Genomic DNA, 18,500 nt, shown 5'->3' with positions numbered 1-18,500 from the left:
TGCACGTTTTTTCCTGTTGTAAAGCCGGAATGCAGCCTTGACCGGGAGCTCCAGACAACTGTGCAACCGCGCAGCTTAAAAGTAACATTGCTGACAGGGTGACCAAAAAGATCCAACCGGGCATGCCACAAGATGCCCCGCGCTCCAGCAAATTCTGTGCCGGTGTTTGATAAAAGACTGGGTGGCTACATTGTATAATGCAGTGTATTATGCTGCTGCTAAGATGAAACTGCATTCCTTTAATGTACCCAAAGTCTCTCTTCAGTAAACTGTCTCAGAAAAGTACTTGGAGATGGTACAATGCTTGTAGATTACAGGCTTCAGGTCAGAAGCACTCAGCAACTGTGTAACTGCTTTTCATTTTTTTTTTGAAAAAATGATTGTTTTTGCATCTCTAAAAGCATGTCTGGAGTGTTATAGAAAAATATGCACTAGATGTAACATTTTATATATCTAAAGCTATGTATAAATAGATATATAGATGATATTATATACAGAGCAAGATGCAGCTCGCGAGCAAAGGCAAGAGATAGCTATTTTCATCAATTATAGAATCAGAAATTAACCAATGCTGTTAATTCTTAAGAGTATGCAAGGGAGCACACACAAGCAGGAGGGAATGTGAAGAATGATCTAATGCTGCTACATCTATGAACATGAAATCATCACATTGTTCTTGACCTTCAGCCATTTTAGTTTTCTATGGTATAGGGAGATAGCCAGGAAAGATGAATAAAGGAAGATACTCTGACAATTTTGGTTTTATTAGTCATTGTTTTGCTACTCACCATACAGATGCATGAAATATGGACATAAAAGCAATTAACAAAAGCAAACTTCTGGTAGACTAAACAAAGCAAACACTCGACATTGTATTGAGAGTTAGGTGAACAATCGTTACTATGACAATGTTGGTTTCACAATCTGACATTCAATGACGAGACATCAATACCAGAGAATAAGATTTCAGAGTTCAACATAAAGCTAAAAAAACAGTATTAATTATGCTACAGAGCTCAAAAGAGCAGAAATGAAGGAAATACTGCTGTTGACTTTGTTTTGAATACCAATCAAAATATTATTCACATCTACACTGAAAATATATTACAGGTTGAAGCTCTCAAATCCGGCACTCTTTGGTCTGGCAACAGTCGCAGCCGGGGGGGGGAGGGGTGCATGAGCAGAACGCGGCCGGGTCGTTGACAGCAGCGTTGTCAGCAGTACCCGGTAAGGTCAGCTGGCACACTGCAAGAACGTTATATGCCAAACACCAACAAGATATATTGTTTTTGTTAAAACAATAGAACTGAGGGCCAGGAGGGTTAGAGTATGAATTAAGTCAATGCTGTGCACATGCACAATTCAATGGAGCAGAACCTCTTCTGCCAACAGCATAAGCCACACTGACCCTTTGATCTTCTTTTACCTTATTCTGCACCATCAGAAGGAATCTTTAGTCAAATAAAGTAACAGTTATTATCCTAAAAGTGATGTGTGTCTGTTCCGAGCGTGTTTTTCCCCAGTGTTTGGTGACAGTGTCTCATAAGTGTCGTCTTAAAATGATCCTGATGCTCCTTCTGGGAGCTTCCTCACAGGCAGGAAAAAGTCTCAATGCCAGGTTTCTTAAACATACATATTCTTTTTGGTGAATGAGGCAAATTTAGATTATTTAAAAGTTTAGTTACTCGTCATGAGAATGCAAGGCTGAGAGACGGGAGTAACAACACAGGAACAAGGAAGGGAATTTCAGTACGAGATCAAATTGACTGCCTTTTACTGTGAAATGCATACAGGTATAGTGCACAGAAGACTGTCGGATGAATGTATTATGCTTTCATTTGCTAGTCTCACGAGTGACTCTGGACTAAGTGCTGCACAGTAACCGTCTGCGCAGCACATGCGCAAATCCAGCTTTGGGGTCGGGACGCCATCTTGTCAGGCAACGTTCAACAAAGCAGCGCGGAGGAGTTTGGCAGGGGTTTTGGAGCCGAAGCGTGGCAGAGGCGGTCAAGGGCACGAGCGCCGTCATCAGGACCCGATAATTCATGGGTCGGCGTGACCTCCCGTGGTCCGCCAAATTCTCTGGTCCGGCACAGGCCAGGTCCCGAGGTGCCAGATTAGAGCAGGTTCAACCTGTACTATCAGCAGCACTGCAGTCAAGTGCAAAAGTGCACATTAAAAAAGTTGACCAGGCACTAACCCAAAAAATAAGTTTAGATTTTGGCATCTGAAACAAATAAAGCAAACTCGATAGGTATTGTCCTTTTTAAAAAAAAAAATATATGCAAAACCAGTTTTTCAGCAAATTCACCCCAAAATGTCAAGCCCCATTAGCAGCAGCATTGCACAATACCTTCCACAGGATGAGTGCGCCGAATTCAAGCAAGTTGCACAATTATCAAGGGATAAGTTACAACCCCTCTGGGAAGAGACAGTATCATTACAGAGTGGCATGATTGCTGGTTCCCATGGAAAAGTTGACAGAATCTTCATAGACGGTGGTGGCAGCCTCAGACTGGCAGTATCCTTACAGTTTGCTGTGGACTTTGATTAACTGTTGCTGCATACTTCGTTAGCCTGAGTAGCCCCACTAAGATGGTTGGCATGCTAACTGCATTTGTCAGTGTAGAAGCATTCATTGCACATTTTAATTTCAGTCTTACATCGTCCACACATTTAAACAGGTGAAATATACAGGTTGTTCACAATTGCAATCAAAATGATTGTGTTGTAATGTTAGCAAAACTAAGCACGATCCAAAAATTTATGAAACAAGGCACAAGCAGTTAAAAAAAAAAATGAAATTCTAAATGACCATTATGAATGTTCCAGAACTATTTCATATTCACAAAGCTGGAAATGTAAGCAACAGTGATGCACCTCTTTGAAAGGTGGAAACGGCGGTTTGAGCCTTTTACAATCAAAAAGCTTTGATTACAAAAATGGCTATTCTTTGTAAAATGCAGATCATACAAATTAGTTTAAAATAATGGGGTTTTTTTTGCTAGTACAGGTACAACATGTATAATGGATAAAACCATGCCTTTTCCAAAAGTAACTATTTTGAAAGAATGATTAGTGGAATCTTCTGATTGAACCCAGTATCTGACTAACATGTTACTGTATTTTTGATTTCTGAAATATCCAAAAGGACAGACTAATCCAAATCCACCCATTTCCAGAGATCCTAAATTTGATGAAGAAAAGATAGTTAAATTTGGCAAAGCATTTAAGTGGTGCCTCCTTGTCCCTTTCCTCAGAGCTTACAGTCCATGAGTGTATTATTAAAAATACTGAAATTTTTCTCATATCAGAGTCACGAATTGCACTTGAGAGATAACTTTAAAATTTAAGTTCAAGTTCAAGTTCATTATTTTATTGTACTTCAAGCCAACCTTGTAAATGATTCACTTTTCTAACTTTCTTTTCCCAATTAAGGCCACATTACTATAGCTCTCAGAAAACTTATATGGAAGAAATCTTTTCTCAGTAAGGTACCTTTAAGTTTATTTTAATTAATTGCATGGCAACACATTTTGTCACCGTGGAATGATTATCCACATATGAACAAGTTCATTGCCAAATTTATATTTTTTTTGCCTTTTCTGTGTACTAAGCACAAGCATAATGTGTGTGTGAAAGACCTAGCAATAAATTATAAAGGAGGCTGAGCATGGGGAGAAATTATCAAGGGATAATCTACAACCCCTCTGGGAAGAGACAGTGCCATTACTGATATAAATTTCTCTTGATTGAAGGCCGCTAAACTCCAAATGGTTAGTTATCGGTGATGGGTTGCAATACGTAAACTCAGGCCACTAATAAGTGTATTGATACGTTCTGGAGTTGATGTTGTGCATGTACCACTCCTGAACCTTTAGTGAGAATACAGGAATAACAGTTTGCTTGTGTCCAGCAACCCTGCCACATCAATCTGAAATCCTACACTACTGTTCAGTTTTGCACTTCAAATTCAATTATTTATCTAATCACTTGACAAATGACACCCTTTATCATAGTGCGCGTCTATCATTAGCTTACGGTTATCGTTCTGATCAAAGGCAAAAGAAATGCATAAGTAGCAATGTTTGCTTCTAATACTGTAAACTCCAGTCAACAAGAGTCAAATCAGACAAGCATATGGAAACAGGCTACCTGATTAACCTTTCTTTCTGTTGTTATCCCCCAAAATATACACATTTGTACACTTTGGAAGGCATCAATTTCCCATCCTGCCCCAATTTACATGTTACATTGCCTTCCCTCAGGTGAATCGATAGCGACTCCGTGGTCAGTGCCAAAGTGGCTATATTATCATCCAATAGCAATAATCCTTGAAGTGATGCCAGTTTAACGATTTTCCCTGAAGTGATGCCAGTTTAACGAAAAATGCTCCCTTACCCACCACTGTCGGCAAGATTCTGGTTAAAAACAGCACTGGGAATCAAACCTGCAACGAGTCAAGTTGAAAAGTCAGCAGGAGCATCCTGCGATGCTATGAAGAAAAATCTAATTTTAAGCACTACATTGGGCCAGAAAATAGTCACCCAACTTTTTCAAAGCAAAGTTTTGTTTAAGGTAACAAATTGGAGCACTTGCATCTGCACTTTGCTGACTATCTTCATATGTAGTATTAACACAATTGTGCAATATTTATTTTGATAAATTTGTGCGTGAGTGTCTGAGAGAGCGTGTGCACTCGCTAGTTTTCTTTTTAAAAGTGCTAAAATGTTGCATACTGAAATTACACATACTTCTAACAGATATAATCTATTTGGGGAGAAAAGCAGACAGAATTCACTGGTATACTTTGTTATTTTAACATGTGGCCAATACTTAAGAGTGAAAGGGTACTTAGCAGAACTGAAGATGAACAGGTCCTATATTTTAGCAGCACTTTACACTACAATCAATTTGGTTAAGTTTTCCTGAGTGATGCTTAAATGGAGTCAACATTAATAAAATTCCTTTGTACAATAGATCTTCCATTACATGACAGCATCTTGCCAATTCTCATACCTCCCCCACAAAGACAAAAATTAAAATGGATAGTTTTTGTTTTAGTGAGCAGCACAGACCACGAGAATAAATGCATTTAAAGACATATTGAGGAACAGAGCAAAAGCAATGTGTTACATGTTTATATTACACTACAAAAGCCTTGTGCTTCACCATATAAATTAGTTTTGAACAACAAGTCGTTATAATAAAACACTACGCTTCTTGGCTAGTCCTGAGAATGTTGCAGACACCCCCTAGACAACATAGGAATAGAAATGTTTAAATTATAACTAATGAACATTAATACATAAACAAGTATCAGAAGTCACTGGTTTTACTTAAAAATAAAAAAGCATTGCCCTGGTACCAGATCTCAATCGAGAATTTTCTAATGGACAAAGAACCTCATTACATGGAACCATGCCACTTGTGCACAGCCTCGCTATTAATAATCAATGGTGGAACTGTACTAGTATCAAATACTCTCAACGATGCTAATCCTTTTGCAAGTGATAATTTCACCACAAGTTCCACCAACTGAAATCAGCAAGGGAGTTCAAGTGAAAATTGTCCAGTACCTTGGACTTCAACGGCTTAGTGGGCAAATGCACTGCGATGTTGGGCCACTTAAAAAGGAGGTCCAGGTTTTGTCCTTGTTCTGTGCCAAGCTAGCTGATCAGCACTGGCCAGAGCAATGGTGAGGACTTGTGTCCAGGGCTAGGGAGGAGTTCTAAAAAAAATTAAAAAACAACATTATCCGGTGACTCCCATTGAAAGTTGTTCTGTGCAGATGTCGAGTGAGGACAGTACCAGACTCAGCTATGATGCCTCACCAATAGTTTGCTGACATTATGTCTAGGTTTTTAAATGAAAAATGCATACTTGTCTGAGGTTTTTCAGTGTCTCTGTAACTCAAGTCCGCTTTATGAAAGTAAAAGTATCTTTTTTTTAAAAAGCCAAAGCTGTCTAATACCTGAAGAAGCTCAACACTAGGAAGCACAAAGTGTGGTGTAAAGGCAGCATGAGCCTTGTAGTACTCAAAAGAAATGATCAAAACTCAGTTGTGCATGGGTTAACCAAAGTAGTAGTGATAATTGAGAGAATAGCACTCAATCATAGAATGGATAAATGTGCGTTCAGTGAAATTAATGGCAAATAGGGGACTAGAATTTGCTTCCTGGAGAGAGGGATGGGGAGAAGCTAGGGTTTACACTCCTGGGTTCTATCTAGTGACCCTGGTCAAACAGCCTGCCAACCCCACCATATGTGACCAATTTAGTAAGGTATTGTCAGCAGCTATGTAACTGCATCCCACTGCAAGTTAACATAATTAATATGACTCAGTCCCCTCATGAAAAGGAGTGGAGGAAAGGGAAGAACATCATGCTGGCTTTGTACAGAAAGCAGGACTTCTACCCATCTGGAATTTATAACAGAAAAATCATTGAAAATCAGGTGGTTTCTATACAGTCGCCCGATCTTCAAATACTTGTTTTGTTTCTTGTTGAGACAGGGTCCTTGCTTAATTTATGGTTTTCAATTAATCAACTTTTAGGATAATGCCTTCAGTATAAGTATAAAAATCAGAGTCTATTGTGTTTGAGGTGGACAATGTGGTGTCCAGAGAATTTAGTTGAGCAGCAGGATGATGAGATTGTGCCATGCTGCATTCTGGCCCAATTAATGCAAGATGGGAAGCCTGGTAAAAGACAAGGAGAGGAAGAATGAGCTGTATCTTTTTAAATGGGCAAAACCAAAACACGCATTATAGCAATTTGCTATATTCGTGTATTTATACAGGAAGACTTATGCCTGCAAAGAACATGAAACACAAACACAAAGATAATGGGTCAAAATATTCCACTGGACAATTTACAGTTAAAGATGAAATTGTACTTAAAAATTATCTTTCATAATGAACTACAGCCAGTGAAATTGTACAATTATTAAACTTTATAACTGTGTATTTATAATATATTGAAGGCTTCTAGCATTGATTCATTTAACGAAATTCATGTTTTCAATTGATTTCCAGTTAAGTCTTCACTGTGACCCCTGATAGGATATAACCTGGCCAATTGGTACTGGTGTAAACCAGGTGTACCTCAATGAATTTGTGCATACATGAAACAAGATATGCTAAAGCACACTTGGCATATTGGGGCAGTTGCACTAACCTTCCCTCCAGACTCCCATATTTGATCATGGCACCAAATGGGCACTTAAATCCTGGAACATGTACCAGTATGTCATTTCTTGACTGGGTCTGGAAAGGTTTCTGCCTTTGGAAAGTACCTTACCTTTACTTAATTTCAGCTGCAAACTGGCTGAAACTGAGAATTCACCGTGAAGAACCACGGACATGAATCAAACGTGTAACATTTGGAGATGGGAGTACACTGTAATGCTCATAAGCTGAGCTGCCAGACCTTGGAGCTACTTTACAACATTTCTGTCGATTATTAAGGTAATTACCTATCCCAATATTTGATTTCATGCACAGAAACATCTATGATTTTTTACATTTGGAACATTTTGCAAGTAGGCCAGCTTTACACTACAAGCTCACTAAAATGTCCAACTCACTAAACAAGATTGTAAACAGTTAATTCTAAACACTTATTTCAAGAGGATTTTTGAGGAAGGGGGGCGTGGAAGAGGCAGGGTGGCGAGGGATATGGAGGGGGCAGGGGGAGGGCCACGGGAAAGAGAGGGGCGATGGAGAAAGGGGAGGAAGAGAGGGGAGAGCGATGTCATGTGCTGCACGTGAGTTTTTCACAACTCAGACCTGCCCAGCCCAGACTATTGCTTATGGCTGCAAGGGTCCTACATAGAACGGGTTTGCGCAGTTTCATTCTAGTTTTTTATATTTTTTTATTATTCGTTCCTGGTGGGATGAACCTGCATAAAACATGGCACGACACGGTCAAGCTCACTCAGAGGGTAGATGTGTGGGATAGCACACATGCTCTTGAACTTTGGGTACTGAAGCTCATTGCTGTGGAGGAGTAGACAGAACTTTGCATCTAACCATATTGTATCTGACATGGGTTTAATTTTGCAAAAAAAAGACCGAAATTTGACAAAAGTTATTTCTGGCAATAATCATGGGTAAACTTAATTCCATCCTACTGATGCTGGATTTCAACAGTCTGAATGGTGAAACAACCAGAATTCAATCTCACTGCTTCACCCAATGTAATGTTGTGACATTTCATGTGGAAAAATCAAGCCTGCTGGAGCACATATTGCAGGCGAAGACTAATTCAGGTACATTTTTACACATTTGCCCCCGCCCACCCCAGGAAATCAAAGTTAATCAAGTAAAAAATAATCAGAGTGAATCGAGTGGAAGAGCAAACACCACAAGCAACAATTGGAAAGGAGTCTAAACAATCATTTATACAGAGGTGTTTTAATCAAATCAGCAGGAGCGTAACAGCATGCAATTTAGGAGGGTTACTCACGGGATGCAATACGAAAAAGAGTAAATGAAAATACATTTATACCTTACCTGAGTATTTTTGCTAATATACAACAGAACCTAGGTTCTGCTCAATGCACAAATAATATTACCTTGAAGTAGAAGAAGTTGCGAAATTCTTAAGAGCTATTGGAATGTTAATCATGATCGTTTTTCTTAAAACTACAGTGCACCCACAGCTACATGCACACAAGCCAATGTTAAAGTGTAGGGTCTCATTGCTTAAGCAGTTTTTGGATGTCCTGGTTCCAAACAAAAACTGATTAAATTTAAAAATAGACACTTACCTGATTCTTACCAATAAACTACACAACAAAGCTACATTTTAGTCACCTCAAAGCACTTACCAGTACAGGTACATTTGTTGCAATTTTCTTTCACGATTACAAAAGATAAAAAAAGAAGCAAAATCATTAATCTCTGGGTCTGTGGCTGTGACTCTTTCCCATTTGGCTGAAATAGGATGGGATAAGAGCATTGGTATTATTTATGTTCTAAATCTCAAAAAAGGGCTTGCTAAAGAGAGACCATTTTCCACAACAAGTATGGTTGGGTCATTCTCGACAGCAGAAACACCATTTCAGTACAAATCTTACGGGAAGTTTTTTGATGGGGAAAAACACAAAATTGTTGCATTTGTATTTAGGTGCCTCATAAAAAAAATAAAGCTTCACTTAAGTTTTATTTCACAAAGATTTTGTACTTAAACCATTTACTCTCAGACGTGGACAGTAAAATTGATGGCCTCAGAGAATGACCCAGCTATACTGAAAATTTCTGAAATCACTACATTGAGGCAGGTAGAGGAAAAAAAAACGAGATATCGCACTGATACAATAGGAAAAAAAAGTGGTTCTCGAACTGTGGGACATGCCAAGGGTCCAAACTCCCCAAACCATTGCCGCCTCTGCCCAACTCCATCCCCTAGTCTCCCCAGGCAGCAGTGCAATAGTGCTGCTGAAACAAGAGACAAGCAGTAGAGTGAGAAAGAGGAACAAAGGGAAAATTGAGAGAAACCAGAGTGAGAGGGGAGAGAGAGAAAGAGAGAGAGAGAGAAAGAGAGCAAACACTAATGATGACAATGTAATCTTTGCAGACTTTCTTGTGGATTTATTGGTACTTGTGCCCACAACCCAAGTTTGAGCTGGTGGGGCTGTGCCCAAAAGGTTTGAGAACCATTGAGTGTGGTCTCCTGAGGCTGGGATTCATGTTCGTCAGAGGAAATACACCTGAAGCTCTAATTACCAATGGTCGACATGCAAAGTCGGTGAAGGTGGGATGTGAAAGAGTACACCATTAACTCAAGATACACAGCACTTCCAATTTTGGGGAATATTCTTCTCTGCATATTCTGGATCATGCAGCAACATAGTTGCCATTCATTAAAAGCACCGGAGGGAAATGCCAGGTCAGCTCATGATCGGGCTCTCTATTTTTGCACTTTAGTTAATGATAGTATGCTTCCTGTTTACAGTTTCTTTCTTCTGGTGATAATCGACTCAGATTAATGCCCCATTCACTGCCAACTGCAAGCTTGACTTCAGCTGTACGGGAAGTAAATGATGGAAATTCTACCTCTGGAAGCACATTAACCTAAAGAGGTGGATTTCACTGGCATGGACAGGTGCACTATAAATGTTACCGTTGAAGGCAAACTATGCGCTTGTTTGGTGGTCAGTTGGCTGAGCTTACCAGGAATGCAATTTTGAAAATCAGTGCTATTATAGGTACCTTATCAAACAGCTCATCTCAGTCAAGACAGCTTAAGACACACACCCAAAAAATAAAATCAGCCTGAAATCCCAATCCTACCTCTATCCAATGAGCACTGCTAGCAAATGCATGTAGACACTGGACGATGACAACAGTCCAAGGTCTGCTGTGATGACATCCTTTATAGAATAAGCTGGTCAACACCAATACGGAATGAATGCGTTTTGGGGGAGGAGAATGGGAGGGGAGGGGGAAATTATGCTCTACTGTCCCATCTGAGATGTACAGAGCAAAAACGCTCATGGGATAGGATTACATTGGATATACGGCACAGAAACAGGCCATTTGGCCCAACCAATCCATGCCAGCGTTTATGCTCCATTCGAGCCTCATCTGACTATCAGCATAATCATTTATTCCCTTCTCCCTCGTGTGATTATCTAGCCTCCCCTTAAATGCATCTATACTATTTGCCTCAGCTACTCCCTGTGGTAGTGAGTGCCACACTCTCACCAATTTCTGGGTAAAGAAATTTCTTCTGAATTCCCTATTTAATTTCTTGGTGACTATCTTATATTGATGGCCTCTAGTTATGCTCTTCCCCATAAGTGGAAACACTCTCTCTGTATCCACTCTATCAAAACCTTTCAAAATTTTTAAAGACCACGATTGGGTCACCCCTCAGCCTTGTTTTTTTACCCTCGAGAAACATCCTATTCATCCTTTCCTGATATATATACACTCGCATTTCTGGTATCATTCTTGTAAATCTTCTCTGCACCCTCGCCAGTGCCTCTCTATCAATACAAGTTTAACATAATGGGCCCAAGTTTCCACAAGAAAAAAAACCTCGGTATTCTCCACCTTCCTGTAGGTCCTCTGGCCCTCGGCGCAGCCAGCACGAGTTGTGGGGGGGGGGGGGCGGGGGGGGGGTGGTGGAGCCAGGTCCCGGCGCTGAAAACAGTGCCGGGACCTCTGCTCATGCGCGCTACAGTCGGCACGCAAGTGCAGTAGCTCCAGGCGCCGAACTGTATGGGAGGGGCCGGAAGCACGCAGCCCCTAGCCCTGGCTGAATGGCCTCACTGGGGCTGCGTGAATGAGGCTCCTCCCACGGCCAGCTCCTGCTCCCCCCCCCCCCCCGACCAGACCCGACACTCGCTCCCCCCCCCCCCCCGACTGACCCGACCCGCGCTCCTGTTCCCCGACCCGACCCCCCCCTCTCTCTCTCTCTCTTCCCCCCACCCCCCCCCCCCCTCTCAGCGGCACGAATGGCTGCAGAATTCTCCCTGGCTGAAGCACTTTCACACAGGTAGGAAGATGGTTTATTTAATCTTTTCTTGGCTTATAAATGTTTATTCAGGTTGGATTTATTTGTATAATATTTGTAGAAGTATAAATAAGGATTTATTGTCGAATTTAATGAGTTCCCTTTCCCCTCCCCCCCACCTCGTTCTGGACGCCTAATTTGTAACCTGCGCCTGATTTTTTAATGTGTAGAACAGGTTTTTTCAGTTCTACAAAAATCTTCACTGGCTCCATTCTACTTTAGTTTGGAATACATTTTCACTGTGGAAACTTTCAAATCAGGCGTCAGTGGCCGGACACGCCCCCTTTTGAAGAAAAAATTCTGTTCTAAACTAGAACTGTTCTACCTGACTAGAACTGCAGAAAAAAAAATGTGGAGAATTGCGATTTCTAAAATAATCCGTTCTCCACCAGTTGCTCCTAAAAATCAGGCGCGAATCATGTGGAAACTTGGGCCCAATGTCACTAGTTTTCAATTCTAGCCCTCTAGAAAGAAACCCTGGTGCTTGGTTTGCTTTTCTTACGGCCCTGTTAACCTGTGTCGCTACTTTTAGTGATTGGTGTATCCCTTTGCTCCTCCACCACAACAAGACTCTCACCCTCCAAGTAATAAGTGACCTCCCTATTCTTCCTACCAAAATGCAGTAACTCACACTTATCTGCTTTGAAATTCATCTGCCAATGATCTCCTGAATCAAATGGAATCTGAAAGACATCCAAGATAGGAAATTTGAGTGATACTCAAGAATATTCTCTCAAATAAAAGCAGCTTCCAGAGCTTGAAGCAATCCGCCTCTTAACTAAGGCAAAAAAAAGCTCAAAATAATTTTTCAGGCTCAAAATATCACGTCACAGGGTCAGAAAGGTGAAGCCATGGAACGCCAACAACTACTTGCATTGATATAGTAGCTTTAACATGGAAAAATGGGCCACTATTTCTTTTAAATTATATCTAACGTACTTGCTCTCAGACCATGCCAACACAACTCTGAAACTGGCCGTTAGGATGTGTTCAAGAGAAGCCATGTTCATACTTCCTCCCTCTCTGCACAAGAGACCTGGGCTTTGCGCAACACTTGCCACACCACCACAGCTTAGATTCAGAACTCGGCATGTGGGGGAAATTACGTTGCTCAAATATACCCCCAACCCCAAAGTATAGCTGTACAAAATAGACCTATCTTCCAAACCCTTTTCATACGCTAGACTAACCCGAGTATCAAAGATTGGAATCAGCAGATACTGCACACCACTGCTTCCCATTATGCTCTGAAAGTTCAGCATTAAACACTAGTGTAAAACAGGTATAGCACACATGATGCTCCTATCTCTCTAGGCTTGGCACAAAAAAATCCCTTTTATTTGCTGTTTCATGTTTACTCTGCCATAATAGGCATATCGCCACCCAAAGGATTTTAATGAGTGCTTAACCTCCCTCATTTAACAACTAAGTTATTAGTTAACTGGACAAGATTAGACACCAAAATGTTAACTGTCCGTCAAATAATTCTTGCACCTTTAAACGTTGCTTAAGCTTATCAGATGCATACACCAGTTTGGATAAAAACCAAGAACGACACTCTTGACAGAGAACTCGCAACTCAAGCTGCTTGGATGCAAACATTTCCCTATTGATTCTTTCCATTTTATTGAAATTCATTTTAAATGTACACATTATATGCAAGGGACCAGCGGTTATTGGGTAGTCTTCTGAAAATCTAACGCAAATGTTAAAAACCAGGCGTTAATATTAAAACAAAAAACTTGCATTTATATAACGCCTTTCACAACCTCAGCACATTCCAAAGTGCTTTACAGCCAATGAAGTACTTTACAACAGTGACTACACTTCAAAATGTAGAAAACGCAGCAGCCGATTTACATACTGCAAGCTCCCACAAACAGCAATGTGATAATGACCAGATAATCTAGTTTTGTGATGCTGATTGAGGGATAATTATTGGCTAGGACACGAGATAACTCCCTTGCTCTTCTTCCAAATGTTGTTGTAGGATCTTTTAGGTCCACCTAAGAGAGCAGATGGGGCCTCAGTTTAACGCCTCATCCGAAAGATGGCACCTCTGACAGTGCAGCACTCCCTCAGTACTGCACAGGAGTGACAGCCTCGATTTTTGTGCTCAAGTCTCTGGAATGGGACTTGAACCCACAACTTTCTGACAAGTGGCCAAACACAGGAAAAAAAATCTCAATGTTGTTCATGTATAAAGATTCCTGTATTTTACAGGAAAATGCCAGATTTGGATTCAGGAAGGGAAATAGCAAAAGCACCAGAGGTTTTAGCTTCCTCAGTTTTCTATCACATTACTGGCCGATGGTTCCAGAATCTAAAACAGAACAAGGAGTTGCATATCCTGGGCATGTAAAACATACTGCGTAGATTTATTCAAAAGCAAATTGTTGCGAATGCTGGAAATCGGAAATTAAAAAACAGAAAAGGCTGGAATACTCAGGTCAGGCAGCATCTGTGGAGAGAGAAACAGCGTTAACATTCCAGGTCAATGACCTTTCATAGCGATTTACTTGTACTTTCAACTCAGTATATTGAGTTCGCTGCTCACCATACAGTCTCAACATTGGGGGGAGACAAACGCAGATTGGGAGATTGCTTTGCTGAATACACTCTTCAGTCCGCAAACATGATTCTGAGCCTATGGTTGCTTGCCATTTTTGTTCACTGTCCCACTCAGTGTTCCAATGAAGCTCAACGAAGCTCGAGGAACAGCACCTCATCTTTCGAGTAGGCAATTTACAACCTTCAACACTGGGTACAACCATTTCAGATCAGAACCACTGCTCCCATTTTCCCAAACAGCAGATGCTGGTAAAGTGATATAAAAACAGAAAATGCTGCAAATATGCGAGTCTTTCCAAGGTAACCTTCCACTTTGCGGAACACCTCCATTCAGTCCGCAAGCGTGAGCCCGAGTTTCCGTTCTTCACTCCCACTCTGACCTTTCTGTTCTCAGCCTCTTACACAGTTCCAATGAAGCTCGAAGAACAGCACCTCATCTTTCGATTAGGCACTTTACAGCCTTCTGAACATCGACCTCAACCAATTTGGGCCACAACCGCTGCATCCATTTTTTTTTAAGATGGCAGCTGTTGGTGATTCTGCTGTACCCATGTACAACTCTTCTAGACCCAGCTTTTGTTTCTTTACTTTACCATTACCATCTCCTTTTGCTTTGTACAATCATACCTTTTGTCATTTAATCACTCCTGCCTTCCCCCTTTCACTGCCTCTGTACTTGCTTAAAATCTGTTAAAATCTCTGCCCCCGCACCCTCCCCCCCCCCCTTCCCCCAGGCGTTTCGACATTACGAAATCTGGAAATACCCAAAATCTGGAACAGCCTCGATCAAGGTTTCCGGACGCTCTACCTGTATTTCCAGCATGTTCTGCTTTTATTTCAGATTTCTAGCATCCGCAGTATTTTGCTTTTGTATAGGTACTGGTAATAGTTCTTCTGGTGCCATTTACAGCTTCTCTGAACCTATCTTTTGTTTCTTTACTTGTCCCATTATAACCCCCCTTTGCCTGGCACCATCATCCTTTTTGTCATTTAGTCACTCCTGCCCTCCACCCGATCACAGACCTCCCCCTTCTTCCTCCCTCGCCCCACCACCCCCATTTTTCCCCTAGCTCTGTACTTACTTATAAACTGTTACATCTCTAACTTTTTCCAATTTTGATGAAAGGTCATCAACCCGAAATGTTAACTCAGTTTCTCTCTTCACAGCTGCTGCCTGACCTGCTGAGTATTTGCAGCATTTTCTGTTTTTGAATGTGTATTTATTGTTTGGCAAGATAATTTTGTATTTTGAAGTATTTTTTAAATCGATTGTCTCGGAGAATACTAAACCACAAATCACGAATGCAAGTCTAATACAGGAATAGAAATCAATTTACCAATCATAGCATATCAAAACAGATTTTAAAAACCAGTACACTAGCAAATATTATAATGTAAGTCAGCAAGAACTGGAAAATTAGTTTTAATGCTCCACAATTACCAACATTACCTAACAACTTGTATTTATATAGTGCCTTTAACAGGAGTATTCGCAGGAGTATTAGGAGATAAAAATGACAGCCGCACAAGGAGAAATTAGGGCAGGTAACCAAAAGCTTGGTCAAAGAGGTAGGTTTTAAGGAGCATCTTGAAGGAGAGAGGGGTAGAGAGGCGGAGAGGTTTAGGGAGGGAGTTCCAGAGCTTGGGGCCGAGGCACCAGAAGACATGGCCACCAATGATTGAGCGATTATAATCAGGGATGCTCAAGAGAGCAGAATTTGAGGAGCGCAGACATTTCGGGAGCGTTGTGGGGCTGGAGGAGATTACAGAGATAGAGGGGCGAAGTCATGGAGGGATTTGAAAATGAGGATGAGAATTCTGAAATCGACAAGGTCAGCTGAGTTTTGGATCACCTCTAGTTTATGTAGGGTAGAATGTGGGAGGCCAGCCAGGAGTGCGTTGGAATAGTCAAATCTAGAGGTCAAGGAGGAATGGATGAGGGCTTCAGCAGCGGATGAGCTAAGGTTACTGAGGTGGAAATAGGCGGTCTTAGTTATGCTGTGGCTATGTAGTCGGAAGCTCATTTCACAGTCAAATATGATAAGGTTGCAAACAGTGTGGTTCAGCCTCACACAGAAGTTGGGGAGAGGGATGGAGTCACTGGCTAGGGAAGAGAGTTTGTGGCAGGGACCAAAAACAATGGCTTCAGTCTTCCAAATATTCGATTGGAGAAAATTTCTGCTCATTCAGAACTGGATGTCGGTCAAGCAGTCTGACAATTTAGGGACCGTGGAGGGGTCAAGAAAAGTGGCAGTGAGGTAGAGCTGGGTGTCATCAGCGTACATATGGAAACTGACGCTGTGTTTTTGGACGATGTCACCAAGGGGCAACATGTAGATGAGAAATGAGAGGGGGCCAAGGATAAATCCTTGGGGGGGGGGGGGGGGGGGCGGAGACACCAGAGGGGACACCCTAAACCAAATTCAATTTTCCACATTTGGTGAATACTTCAACTTTGTAACATTAACTAATCTGATCCCACTGATCAGAGCATTTCGATCAAATTAGAACTTAAGGGAAGGATCAAGACTGAGATCAATCAGTAGGATTTCTATAGGCAATAGAACAAAAGCCAAACTAAAAGATCTTCCATAATCCCAAATGATGACTAAACCAGCAGATAACCGGAACTGAACATGACGTGCAGTATTCCAAGCATGAATAACATGACGACAATACATTCAGATTTGTCTAGTTTCTATCCACACCATATATACCTCAGCAAAAATTGACGGCAATACTCTCGAGCAAGGCAGTTTTCGAAGATGCTGTTCCACAGCATGAATCAGAGAGGAAATAAAAATAAAAATTGTCTCACTACAAATCCAAAGGAAACTCCAAACTGGGGGTCTAAAGATACATATTGAATAACTCCATGATAAACATCCAATATTGTCAGTCATAACATGTTGGAACAATTTGGAGAATATTCTATATCACCCCGCCCCCCCCTTCAGAATTAATGTATAACAGCAAGATCCATTGTTAAGGATAGGCTGGATCTTTTATATGCTCTACATTTCAACAGTGACTACATTTCAAAAGTACTTCATTGGCTGTAAAACACTTTGGGACTTCTTGAGGTCTTAAAAGGTGCCATATTATTGCAAGTCTTCCTTTTCTTTAAGCTGATCCTGCCTAACCCTATTGTTGGCCATCATGAATTTACAGCAAATAAAAAGTTTTCCTCTCCAAGCACTAATAGTTCTGGAATTCACCAGATTTGTTGAATAAAAAATGAACTGGATGAGGGAGACTAATTTCTCATCCGAGGGAGAACAAACAACAATTTCCAATATTAGCAGTGGAAGTGCAACTCCTATTATTGTTGTACAGGTAGTGTTATGAAGGAAAGAACACTTCCGGAGGCAATAAAAAAAAAGTTTATTTTCAAGACCGTGTGTAATTTTCAAATCACAAAGATATGACGGATAGACCTTTCCAAATAGCTCGGTGAGTAATGGTCCCAGTTTACACCCCTGTACTTTGGCAAGTTAAATCATTTGAAGCAATGGCAACAACGGGCACTGCAACTGGCCTCACTGTCCTGTGCAATGTCAGCCAGTATTCAGTGTCTAGGTTCGCACATGGAGTACGGTTGCTTGAGCCAATTATCCACGGGCTGCCGGATCCCACAAAATTAGAATGAAGCATGATTCACCGCTGTCTGCAGGGGAGAAAAGAAAGTATAGACAGAATGTCCATCCACAACCTGGTACAAGTGCATCAATCTCTTGTTTCACCAACTCCAAAAGTCCTGACTTTGAATTGTGTGGAGAGGGGAGATGTCATTCTACAGAAAACAAGGCTAAGTTGGATGACAGGCCAACACAAGTGTTAAAGCGGTAACAGGTATTCTCCATGCATTTACATTTTATAATGCATGCTGGAAGGAGTGTGAAAGAGAAAAATCACAGTATTCAGGAAAAGCCCAAATGAGATCTGGGAGCACAGACTTGCATGCGACAGATGCAACAAATTCAGAAGAGAAAAATATAGGAAGAAGCAATACTGCCAACCTTTAGAATGTGCAGAAAGTAAATGTGACCTACAAGGGTAGACAGAATGCCAAAGACAATTATATAAAGTGGTCTTCAGTCTCACACAAACGTTTGTGCATGGTCCAGGATACATGGAGAATAAATTGGAAAGTCTGTATCCAGCACTCAATTTGACCATATAGAAACAACGTTTTTATTGTATCATTCTTAATATCTTTCATTTAGCTCATCATAAATAAAATGAACGTGGCATATATCATTTAGAAACATTATTTTACATCAATTCCATTTTTTGTAAGTGTGCTCAAGTGAGCAACCAGTGCTGGAAAATGAACTATTTTTCCAGTTTGGCTATCCAGTGGTATCATCAAGCATTTCTAAGCTGGATATACTATAGAGAAGC

The 18,500-nt window shown here is 41.0% G+C and overlaps 1 protein-coding gene across 7 annotated transcripts in view; it reads right to left on the bottom strand.

Moving 5' to 3' along the window:
* Positions 1–18,500, bottom strand: part of gpatch8 (G patch domain containing 8) — a 175,762-nt gene that overhangs the window by 108,418 nt on the left and 48,844 nt on the right. For 3 of the 7 annotated variants that reach the window (XM_070864499.1, XM_070864500.1, XM_070864501.1), the window contains exon 5: positions 5,580–5,731. The exons of 3 other annotated variants lie outside the window; for them this stretch is intronic. Coding sequence is in view for 1 of the 4 variants with exons in the window: in XM_070864498.1 (XP_070720599.1) it covers positions 18,116–18,144 (29 nt within the window). In the remaining 3 variants the exon portion in view is untranslated. Of the gene's footprint in view, positions 1–5,579; positions 5,732–18,115; positions 18,145–18,500 lie in introns of all 7 variants that reach the window. One more of the 7 variants, XM_070864498.1, reaches the window with a different exon arrangement.

This window comes from Pristiophorus japonicus, chromosome 21, assembly GCF_044704955.1.
Source record: "Pristiophorus japonicus isolate sPriJap1 chromosome 21, sPriJap1.hap1, whole genome shotgun sequence".
NCBI lineage: Eukaryota > Metazoa > Chordata > Chondrichthyes > Pristiophoridae > Pristiophorus > Pristiophorus japonicus.
The sequence above is the reverse complement of the archived record's forward strand: the minus strand, read 5'-3'. Positions and strand labels throughout refer to the sequence as shown.